This window comes from Drosophila simulans, chromosome 3L (assembly GCF_016746395.2).
Source record: "Drosophila simulans strain w501 chromosome 3L, Prin_Dsim_3.1, whole genome shotgun sequence".
NCBI classification, from domain to species: Eukaryota; Metazoa; Arthropoda; class Insecta; order Diptera; family Drosophilidae; genus Drosophila; species Drosophila simulans.
In genome coordinates, this window is record NC_052522.2 from 503,804 (window position 1) to 515,510 (window position 11,707).

At 43.4% G+C, this 11,707-nt stretch overlaps 3 protein-coding genes across 7 annotated transcripts in view; 1 reads left to right on the forward strand and 2 right to left on the reverse strand.

Moving 5' to 3' along the window:
* LOC6734428 overlaps positions 1-11,707 on the reverse strand; it is a 105,766-nt gene that overhangs the window by 60,381 nt on the left and 33,678 nt on the right. For all 5 annotated transcript variants that reach the window (XM_016182030.3, XM_016182027.3, XM_016182029.3 and 2 more), the window contains 2 exons: positions 11,128-11,379; positions 10,896-11,057 (listed from right to left, as the gene is read on the reverse strand). In XM_016182030.3, the coding sequence (XP_016029726.1) occupies positions 10,896-11,057; positions 11,128-11,379 (414 nt within the window). The remainder of the gene's footprint in view (positions 1-10,895; positions 11,058-11,127; positions 11,380-11,707) is intronic.
* On the reverse strand, positions 5,101-5,582 carry LOC6734429. The gene is made up of 2 exons (XM_002081413.4): positions 5,463-5,582; positions 5,101-5,401 (listed from the first exon to the last, which is right to left on the reverse strand). The coding sequence occupies exons 1-2, from the start codon at positions 5,472-5,474 to the stop codon at positions 5,162-5,164; spliced, it is 252 nt and encodes an 83-aa protein (XP_002081449.2). The 5' UTR covers positions 5,475-5,582; the 3' UTR covers positions 5,101-5,161.
* LOC27209111 lies at positions 6,000-6,489 on the forward strand. Its single transcript, XM_039293463.2, has 2 exons — positions 6,000-6,130; positions 6,192-6,489. Exons 1-2 carry the CDS (start codon positions 6,119-6,121, stop codon positions 6,429-6,431), a joined length of 252 nt encoding a protein of 83 aa, XP_039149397.1. The 5' UTR covers positions 6,000-6,118; the 3' UTR covers positions 6,432-6,489.

Genomic DNA, 11,707 nt, shown 5'->3' on the forward strand with positions numbered 1-11,707 from the left:
TTTTCGCAACATCTATTCCTTTGGGCACATACCCACGAAAAGTGCCTGCATTAAAGTATTCCCACAGATTTACGGACTCACTTTCCCCCTTCAAAAGATTGCAGCCAACTTCTGCCAAGTGTTCAGCTCCTTTTCAGAGCATCGCAATGGATCTTGGGGCAGCTGAGACTTTTCCGGTATTCCACTAGACAGCAACTTTCATGTTCTCGGCAGATGCGCGGCAAATGATAACACAAAATGCGTTTTCCATTTCGAGGCATAATTTCGTGGCGCGGGCAAAACCATTTTCCGCATTTTCTCGGCCAATTTTCGTTGCCTCTGCGTGCTGTTCACAACTTGGCGGCGAAAGGAACGAGCGATGGAAAGAAGTGCGGGGAGCAGAAAGAAAGAATCGAAGCAGTCAACTCCTGTTCAGCAGCAAACAAACAGCAAAGAGGCGGGAAAAACAATATTGTATTCTGCGGAGGGGGAAAGGTACGAGGACCCCTGGCTCCAGAAGTCTGCTGGAGCAATAAAAATAATAATCGAACTGCAGCCGCATTGCGTTGGCCGCAAAGTTATTGCCCATTGGCTCTGATCGATTGGGCCAACAAGGTGGGCAAGAGGGGCGATTTCAGCCAAGAGAAATGAGAGAAAACAGCAACTGCCGTTGGGTAGCGATGGTAATTTGATAATTGGCAAAGCTTTCTGCTCGAGAGTTGCATAACATAGGGTTAAGAGTGGACCAGTTCAAATTACTAAAGCAGAGTGGATTGCTAAAGTCTAAAGTTTAATAATTAATCAAAGATCCATTCTTACACTGAAGTTTGGGTAAGTTAAAAGCTATGGCTTGACCGGAATTAAGACATCTCCAAGGAAACTTTTTCTTACGAACCGCAACGATCCCTAAACCTATTTCGAGTTGACCCCAATTTTCAGACCTCTAATGGTTATTACGGTTAACCAGAGATTACCCAACCGACTAACCGACTAACATTTGCCACTTCATTGCCCTGCCACTTTTCGCCGAACGATGAACGCCAAACCATAATCGGAGTGGGCCAAATCATTGCTCCCCATTTACCTTCGATGGGTAGAAGGCTCCTCCCCAACGATTATTACCCAATCCTAATCATATAAATAAAACCGCTCGGTCTTGTGAACTCCTGAACCGGAATGTCTCACTAAGTCTACGAGAGTGGGATCTCTGGATCTGGGGTATATGAAAATCTCATTCGCACGCCAAATTGATTTCAATCAGCGAACAATAAAGCAATTTCCTTAGAATTTCACACTTCAATTCACCGACTGACTGACTGACTGACTGGCTTGACCCAGTGCTCCACAATCGGTTGGCAATCTGGCAAACAATATGAATGGATAGATCTACGGCTGGCCAAATCCCCCAAATCAGCCGCGAAGTTTGTACACTTCTTTGGCACCCATGCAGCTGACAATGAGTTGGGGGAAATTAAGGGGAGTAGGGGGTGAGCAGCTGCGCCTGCGCACTCTTCTAGTATTGGACGTTGGACGACGCCCACCGGTGGCCTGGGCGATGATTTATGAGGCGGCTCCTCCATTTGCGGCTAAAGCTCACCCAAAGAGAAGTGAAAACTCCGCTTCAAGGGTGTGAAAAGTGGCAAATGAGTTGCTTGTTGTTTGCGCCAGCACAGAATCTTGGATAATGCAAAACAAAATGCCTGCAAATTGCAGACACGACCGGATCTGGAAGACCTGGCTCTGGAGAAGCCCCACTCCTTCCCCGCCAGCACTCAAGATTAATCGCCAGGGCTTTGAAGTGACGCCAAGTTTGGTGTCAAAAACTGCGGCAAACAAAAAGAGACTCAGGCGAACGAGCGGCGAGTGTTAATGAAGCACAATCTCTCACTGGAAAATAGTTTTATCTAGTTGATATATAGTTTGCTCATTAAAACATATAATATTGGAGCAGACTTCGAATTACCTCTCGTTCTTATTTCCTAATCGACTACCCAGGAAATTCATTCGATTTTAGTCACATAATTTTTGGCAGTGCAGATATCCCAAAGTTTATCTGTAGTCTCAGTCGCGGACCCAGTTGGCTTCCCATGTGGGCCCACCCACGCATCTCTCTTCAGCGGCACTTTGCATTAAGCCAAGTCGAGTGTTGAAGTCGACTCTTATTTTATTTGCAGCTGCGGCTGTGATCGGGATACAGCCGAATAACGGCAGATCCCCCCATTATGTTGAGCCACCCACTCAAGCCAGGTGGAGTGGAAAGGATGAAACTCGAGATCATAAAGGAACCGTGGAGGAGATCGCTGCGGAGAGCTGGCAACTTGAACTTGCCCCTGGCTGAGGATGGATGGGGATTGATTACAAGCGGATCACAGCGGATCAGGATAAATGAGGTAAACATCATTAGATTGAGGTGAAAACTGGTCTTCGATCTTTGTTTGCCATAATGACGAATTGCTATTCTTCGTGGTGGCGGAGAGGCACAGGAAGAAACGCTCGAAGATTAGAGTATCATTTGCATAAATCGATCCGATTGTCTTAGAGCCTCGGCGGATTTGCCTTAATGATGAGATAGTCATAGTGGAGAAGAAAGGCAGAGAATCAAAGAAAAAGGCAAAGTCAAATTGCTAGTGACCCTCTTCCCTCTTCTGGGAATATTTAAGACTTTCTCTATATTTGATTATGGAGCGTAATTAAAGATATTCGTTTACCTGCGATTAGTTTGTATTTAACTATGCTGTCAATAAAATAAATAAAATCATTTACGTTTATATGATCAGAATTTCAAAAAGAACTCTCTTGTTTTTCAGGTCGTATTAAATTGACAACATCTCTTTTCGGGCTGACTATTTACAATTATAGCTTGACTCTTCCACTTGCATTTTCCACTCTAAGCTAAAGTCCACATCTCAAATATCCTTAGACCCTGGTAAGCCACTGACCCCCGCTGACGTTTAACGACTATTAACCCACGACAACCCTTAACACTTGGCACCTATCGCCCACCGAAATCCTCACTCTTCCGCCTTTCGAGACCACCGACCACCGGCTTTGATTTCTCAGAAGCCCCACAACCACCGCTTTGCACATATTTCTACTTAGTGCAACAACTTTAAACGGCAACTTACCAAAGTAAAGCAAAACTCAGATGAGGAAAACTGGGGGAGCAAAAAAAAGGAAAACTTTTACCACAAATCGGATTTCCTGCATCGATTTGTGGTCTTCGCACGCGCCTCGAACTGAAAACAAATGCATAAAGTAGATCATAGAGCAACGACTGCCTTTTAAAAGATCGCATCTCTTCGAAACGAGAGCGACCAGAATCCCAGCTCGATATATAAGAATCAAAGACAACGCACAACACGAATGCCAGAGATATTTCCCAAGGAAATAGAAGAGATTCTTGTGCTGGCCCCGCTTTTCCAAGAAGCCATCCAAAGCCAGAAGAAGGAAACGTGTGCGAGGCTGACAAGTTTTTCCCTTATTTGCTATTTGTCGGCCGCGCCACAAGCATATGGATGACATCGACGTCAAGTCCAGTTTGCCAGGCCGGAGTGCTCTTAAAGAGTGTGTGGAGAAAGATTGGAAAATCAATCACATATTTGACTGAGAGATGGGGAGGAAAATTCGCGCAGGTTCTGGCATTAAGTTTTACTCAATGGAAGTAAAATAAGTCATGAATGCTATTGAACTTTTCGAAAACCTTAATAGTTAGAAGCCATGATCTCGACTATGTTAGTCGTTCAACATCCATTAAAGTGCGAACTATTAAAGTCAAAAGCTGCCTGTAACTTATTCTATTTATGAGCCCATCTTAACTAGACAGCCCTGTTCTATTCAATGGTTACTGGGTGTGGAGAACAAGTTTCGCCCGAAGTCAACGCCTGATTCCAGCATTCCACCTCCTGACAACGTGCCAAAATAGCCCTGGAGGTTTCTATGGAAGGGCCCAACTCCAAACTAATTGCCTGGCCACGCCTTCAACTTCTTCACAAAATGGGGAAGGGGGATCTCATCAAGCGCCAATGCATATTCATAGTCATAACGAGATTTGAGGTCTGCCATGTTCACACAATCTTCCTCTTCTGCGCCGACTTGAGACACTCCTCATAACTGCACAATTACCTGATTATTTTAATTAGCCTAAAAATAAAATTGAAATAAAAAAGTTGAGCAAGTGCAGGAAAAAATTGAGGTGACAACACATAGGAAATGTCTAAATATACAAACAAAAGCTGGCGATAGCATAAATCACCGGCGAGGGGAAACGGGGAAACTGTAACTGCAAACAAGTTAATGAATGTATCTGCGGGATACATCTGCATGGAGAGAAAGACTCGACAAATAGAGTTGGCCGAAAAGCAAAAGGCGGCTATAAAAAGCGTTAACAAGACAACAACAGCAATTGGCGAACAATAAAATACACTTAGCAGCCCGAAGAAGAAGCGAATAACCACCAAATTGCTGTTAACAATTCTCGGAGAGCCCAGCCAGCAAAGGCAAATACATTTTTCTGTCTGCCAAAAGTGGGTCAGCAAGAAAAGCCTCCCCCTTTCCATTTTATAGAAGTCTTCAATGCCAGCCGCAAGCATTTTCATCAGCCAACTCTGCGAACGCAAACTCTTTCTCTCCCGTGTTAGTTAGATTTTAACTACCGTTTAAGAAGTATCGTACGGCTACTCTCAACTCTTCGCAACTGAACTCCACTCCTCTCGGCGTCCATTAATCACCTTCAGTCAGTCCAAAGAGTCAATTCACCACCGAACAGCCTGCCAAATGTGTTCCACGCAACTGCTCAATCTCCGTATCTTTTGGGTGCCTGGAACGGGGCGCACATTTGGCTTTTATCACTCGATCCGCACCAAATAAACTACAAAGCCCCAAACGCGAAAACAGAGAAAAACTTATTTGTGTGCCAGATTTTGGTGCATTTACGGCTTGCGTGAAGAATTCCCGATCGGACCAGACCGAAGAAAATTCTCTTGCAGCTCTTAATGGGTTGTTGGATGCAAAAACTTGGCGGGACATGAGGAAATAATCCGCACACACTGCGAATAAATCACAGAAGTTGTAAATTCATTTGAAGTGCATTCGATTCGAAAGAAGTAAGTCAAATAACATATATTTTACAAACATAAACATTTTATCTATTCCGGGGCGATATCGATTGAGCTTTTACCAAAATTTAACCATGGTAGATGTGGTGTCCGTAGGTGGGAACAGCGTAGGACTTCAGCACAGGAACATGCTGGACCACTGGGACATGCTTCACCACCGGAACGTGCTGCACCACCGGAACATGCTTCACCACCGGAACAGATTTCACCACGGGCACCACGTGGGCCACAGGAACCACTCCGTAGGAGGGCTCAATGTAGCCAGGAGCAGCAAAAGCCATTGCAACCAGAGCGAGGATCACAGCGATCTAAGGAGATATTGTGGTATAATCAATCCTAAGGGTTAACTATATTATTCCTTGCACTTACAATGCGGAACATTTTGGTATTTGTTTAGTAATTTACAACTTGACTTGGAGATATCGTCACTTGGATGCTTGTAGGACGACTGGTGATGCTGACCAATGGATCAGTTACTTTATATAGCCAAAAATCACTTCAATAACGACTTCTAAACGGGCAAAGGCGTTTGGCCATAATTCTTCTGTTTAATTGAGAGAATGGATTTATCAGTTGACCCAGAGGTGCCTCATATAGGTCTTTTTTGTGGACGTGACCTTGGTTCTTGGTGATCATCACAAACGCGTGAAGACGATCGATATAATGACAATGGTCTTGGAAGTAAACAATAATAAGCACACGGATCTAAAAACAGCAGACAATTGAGGAGTCATTGAATGGGGATTATGTCCAAAGGTTAAGCAATAACGACCGATAACGGGAAGTTCGCCGCTGGAGATGAAACCAAATAGAATGCGCATTATTCAAAGAAGCCAAATTTGAGATAATTAAACTGGTTTGGCGCGTGGCGCTCGAACAGAAGTCATTTGATGGCTATTTTCGGCTGAGGTGCTAACTACTATATATAATGATTCCACAGATGGTCAATCAACAACAGTCGTCCGGCTCACACAAACGTTCGATAACCACAAGTTTAAGTCTTTAACTTACAACAAAATACAAATATGTTCCGCATTGTAAGTGAAAGGAATTATACATAAAATCCTTAGGATTATTTATACAATAATATCTCCTTAGATCGCTGTGATCTTCGCCCTGGTTGCCATGGCTTTTGCTGCTCCTGGCTACATTGAGCCCTCCTACGGAGTGGTTCCTGTGGCCCACGTGGTGCCCGTGGTCAAATCTGTTCCGGTGGTGAAGCATGTTCCGGTGGTGCAGCACGTTCCGGTGGTGAAGCATGTCCCAGTGGTTCAGCATGTTCCTGTGCTGAAATCCTACGCTGTTCCCACCTACGGACACCACATCTACCATGGTTAAATGAGCACAACCCCATTATAAATCGATCCGACACTAATAAACTACCAACCAAATCGAAGTTTTCTTTACTTTCTGATATCTAACAGGGTTAACCTTTTGGTTCATGTCATCGGGGCTGACTTAATTGTTATACTTACAATTAAATGAGTTATTTTTTTCCGTACATCAAGGAACTAATTCTCGTAAAAATCACGTACCCAACACCCTTTTGTGGCCAGCACTTTCCATTTTATACATTTCACAGCAACTTAAGTTGTCCAGTGGTGTCCATGGCTCACTGATTATTTTATGAGACATTTTGTAAAATTTAATTTCACCTCGCTCATTTTGTTATTTGCGAATAGTCACACATAAAGTCGTTAACAAGGCGGCAAGCTTCCAGGGGAAATTTCTTCATTAATCAGCGGAATAAAGTGACGCCTCTAAACTGCAGCTGCATCTTCTCCGCGAACCCCCCTCACCACCTCACAGAGATTGCCATTAAAACCCAATCCCAGCTCGTCTTTAATTTGAGCCAATTAAAGTGGCGACAAAGCAAAGCCTTCCAGCCGCCTTTTCCTTTGGCTTTTCCCCCGGTTGCGGTTCGATCTCGTGTCGATGATGAACCTGAATGGATCGTACATGAATTTTTCATTGTTTTTTATTCGGGGCTTTATTCGGGTTATTAAATCGCTGGCTAGAAAAACTCTCAAGCGATTTGGTAAAAAAATAAAAACCATCGAAATAAGCAGACAAAAATATAAAAATAAATTGTGTTCGAAAGTCAATTTTGTGAACAGGCTTTTTGGGCCTTTTTTGTGGCTGGTTTTGTTTTTTCTATTGCCAAAAGATTTATTGTTAGCGTTTTCTTCTTAATTTTCCCCACATTTCATTTCGGTTTCGGCTTTCAGTTTCAGCTCTGTTTTTCAGCCTGCTGCTACCATTCAGGTTCCACTTCCTTCCCAGTTTGAAGTAAATTTCTCGGCCAGAGTTTGGCAATTTTATTACTCTATTAGGGGGAAAAATAGTAATTTGCTGCTCGATTATGACGAAATCATTTGATCCGCTTCACATGTGACGTCGTCTTTTTGTTGGGCCTGTCTGTTCCCTCCTTTTGTGTGGTTTCTTTTTTGTCTGTGGTAATGACTTCATCGTCGCCCAGCTACCCAATCCTATCCTATCCGCAGCTCATTTGATAAATTATCCAACAGTTTGTAATAATAATTTTCGTGGCCGCTCAGGGGGAGTTGCCTTCGATGCTTTTGTTTTCATTTTGTTAATTATCCGCTATAATTGTTAATTTAAATCATGAAGGAAAGTGAAACTCAATTGAACTTGAGAGACCCCTCCTGTCCATCTCTACCTCGTGTGTTATTCTCTTGTGGAATTGGGCGTGTTTCGGATCGATGAAGCAGAGAAAGGTTTTTCGATCGGATTGGGTTTGGAGTTATATACTCTTAGCCGTATTAACAAATTGTTTGTTTCAATGTTTCGATAATGGTGTAATCTAGTTGCAAATAGCAAAGCCCTCGTTAATGCAATTTCAAACACTCGTAACTGCTTTTAGTACCTCGCGACCTTTAATCAACACCTCAACTGCTAAATGACTGCACGTGACTGCACATTACAATTGAGTTAGGCCCAAGTTCAACTAAACTACGCCAAATAAAATGGAAAGTTTATTTAGAGGTTCATTTAACGCGAAAGTTGAACTATAACCGAACCGAACTGGGCAGCAGTCGTAACTGAATTTTAAGTGCTCTTGCACTAACTACTCTCCTCCGAGTGGGCTAATTCGGTGGTAAATGTTTTATTGCCGCCCAGCAACTGCAGCTGGCCACTTGGGCCGCATCCAAGTCGGACTCGGAGTCCAGACCGACGCTGGAGCTGGAGCTGGAGCTGCAGCTAACTTATTGGGCGAAAGGTTACAGTCAGCAATTGTTATGCAAATCTGGCGGAGGGAGATTGCCGCGAACACAATGGACACCCGTTCGATAGAATCGGACAAGCGGCCAGCCAGGCCAGCGGACCAAATCGCAATTCGAAAATCCCCAATCCGAATCCTATCCAGGCGAAACATTCAAACATGAAATTATGACTGCCATAAAGTGGAGCACTTCCTCGACTCCCGCACACAAATCGGAGTTGTCAATGCGATTATATGGTCGCAGCGCTTAGCTAATCGCGCGGCCAGACTCCAAATTGCACCACCTTCACTTTTCCTGCGGCTTTTCCAGGGAAGCCACGGAAACCAGGGAAAACAAACTCATTTTCCCGCTTTATCATGCTGCCTACCGCTGCTGCTGCTTGTCTTGACCATTTTCGGAGGCCCAAGTTTTTCGGAAAACAAAGACATCCTGTCGTTTCAGGCGACAGGGAACATGAGTGCTTACACCTCGGTTGACCAGAACAGCGAATGCCTAAAACAATGTGTTTGTCCACAGGTTTGTCCATCAGTCCATGTGCTTGTTAAAGAGTTGATCGTCGATTACCATAGGATTTCAACACCTTAGTGGAGAAGGTACAATGTGGTTGTCAGCAATCTTGTATTGTAGTGTTGTAATTAAAATTTAAGTAATTAACTTTGGAGAAACTGAAGGTTGAGGTATCCCGTTGAAAACTCCTGTCTTGTAAGTCCTTCCCAAACTTTTTCCCACATAATAGAAATAAATTTCAAGCATCGGGAAAATATATAAGGAGATTGCAGCCAGCACCTTGGGGAACCAGCATAGATCTCAGCTCGTTATGGCCACCGACATTGTCCGGCAGCTGACAAATTTTGGATTTTGCTTCACGGCGATCATCTCTCAATCTCAATTTTGGACCCAATCTCGATCGCCATCTTCCCCGGCTGCCACTCCATTTGGTCTGTGGCCAGTAGCTGTGGGGCTTGATTGCGTCGATCGGTTTGTGGAATTGGAATTGGAACTCTAGTTAACAGTTGGGACCTGGACACCGAATGCGTGTCTCCGCCCCCGGGAACTGCAGAAGCAACAACTGCAGCCGCAAACAATTGACAGAGACAAACGCCTAACAACTTATTGGAAATATGTTTAACCATTTTGGGCAATTGACATTTGCTGCCTAGTTCGAAAAGCTCCATCTGCGAGACTCTCTTTCTGCCATCGACAGCGTGACAAAACAATTGTCGTAAATCAGGGGCAGGCAGCCGGAGTTTAAGCCAGCAAAGCTTTTGTCTTGAGCATTTTTCGGCTAACTGCCCACAATGCAATCTTAAGTTTTACAGAGTTTCGTCTGGCCTGCTGGCTTTGTTTACTTTCATTTGGCTCGTGGCCGGCTGCGCTTTTTCCTTCGATTTTTGGCGAGAAGGAAGAGCGAATGTGTACAAGGAATTCCATTGAAAAAAGCTTAAAAGGAATTTTCAATTAGCCAAAAAATAGAAAATGATTCCTGATTGGGTCAAGAAAGTGGGTAATGAAAGGCATTGTGTTTAACATTATGTAAGCAAAGAGGAAGTTATAAGGCGGGTCGGGGTATAGAATACCAAACTCTCTGAAGAGCAAAAATTTTCTACTAACTATGAAATTTACCAATAATTCGAGCATTTCCTATTTGCACCGATTAACTTCTGTCACGGTCAAAGCTCAACTGCATCCGACACAAATCAAAGCCATAGGCGGAGACCAAAGCCACAGACACTCTTCCGTCTTAGATTTCCCGCACTCACACACAATTACATAATGTGGGGAGCCAAGAGCCGTGTTCATAGACAATATTGTTCAGATAAAAATCCCCCTAAATCAAAGAAATTCGAAAAAAAAAATAAAACCGAAAAGTGCAGAAACAAATCTGTGGGCAATTCAGAGACTTTGAATTCAGTCTCGATTGAAGGTGTTACAAACGTCCGAATGCCAATTATCAAGCAGGGGTTCGAGGAGGTTATCTCGAGACCCCTTCCTCTCCCTCGCAGCAGTTTTCACTTTCAGTCCAATAAATTTTCGTAACAAAATAGGAAAAAAAAGAAGAAAAAGAGCGAAGAAAACAAGGGAACATTGTTGTCCGATTTTCGAGGGGAAGCCAATGGACAGACGGACTGAGGGGATTCAAGCAATTGGCGGGGGCAATGAGAATGACTGACGGATTTGGTATTTTCTCGCTGTTTGAGACACAAAACTAGTTGCACAATTTCGAGACGCACTAACGGAAGCCGCTGGATATGGAAAACTCAAAGAAAAGGGGCAAAAAACACAAGTCATTGGGGCGAATATGAAAAACAATATAACAAAATGCGTAAAATTGCCTTTTTTCGAGCTGTTTACGATTTGCTACGCTTTTACCTCACGAGATTGTAATAATCTTGATAATAACCACTATTGGCAGTTTAAAATGAAATTTCAAAATATTCAAAGATTTTAGCTTAAAATAACTAAACGTTGCACAAAATTGGGCAATGCAATTTGAAAATATTTCTGCGACCCTCAAAGTATGCAACATAAAAGATTTCAAATAGAAACGGCTGCTTACCGAGTGTACTGATAGGTGGCGCTGCAATTCCGCGTTGCCAAACAAAGTCAGCTCTGTGATTGTCGGCGAACTCTCCAATTTATTCTCCATTTCGCGTAGCCAACGCCGCAACTCCTTGGGATCCTCACAAAGACCCTCCGGCCGTTGGGTCTCATCGAGCATCTAATCAAAAAGGTGGATTCATTAATTAACAAAGGCTCAGAAATGTACAGGCGATTTCAATTATTCTCACCTTAAAGGAACAATCACTGGACTTCTCCAACACCGTGGCAGCGCCCTCTATCTCACAGCGCGCCTCCTTGCAGGTGTCCAAAAGGTTCGTGTCCATGATGTAGTTGTAGTTCGTTTGAATGGCCGCCCAGAGGTCGTCTTTGCCAGACGAACCCAGGCCCAAGGTGGCGCTGCTGTGCAGACTGGTGGAACTGCATTGACTGTTTCCGCTTCCCCACGAATAACGGTGCATTTTATTGCTATGCGAATTTTTCTGAAAGTTTAAAGTAGGAAAATTCTTAGCTCAAATTTAGTAAAATGAAAAATATTTAAACAATTGGTATATATACCAATATTAAAAAAAAAAAACCAAAACAAAACTCAAACCCAAATAACAAACCTTATTACCGCAAACAAAAGATGTTGACAAATGTTGATTGACTAAAGCATCTCAAATCTAAAGTGGCAAACACCAAAAATACGATCGAACAGAGGAAGGGGAAGCCGCTTAAAGTTTTTAATAAATAAGTAATTTGAGGCGTGCCAAATACGGCCAAAACAATATGCTTGGCCATCTTGGGAGCTGGCGTTTCAGATTCCCG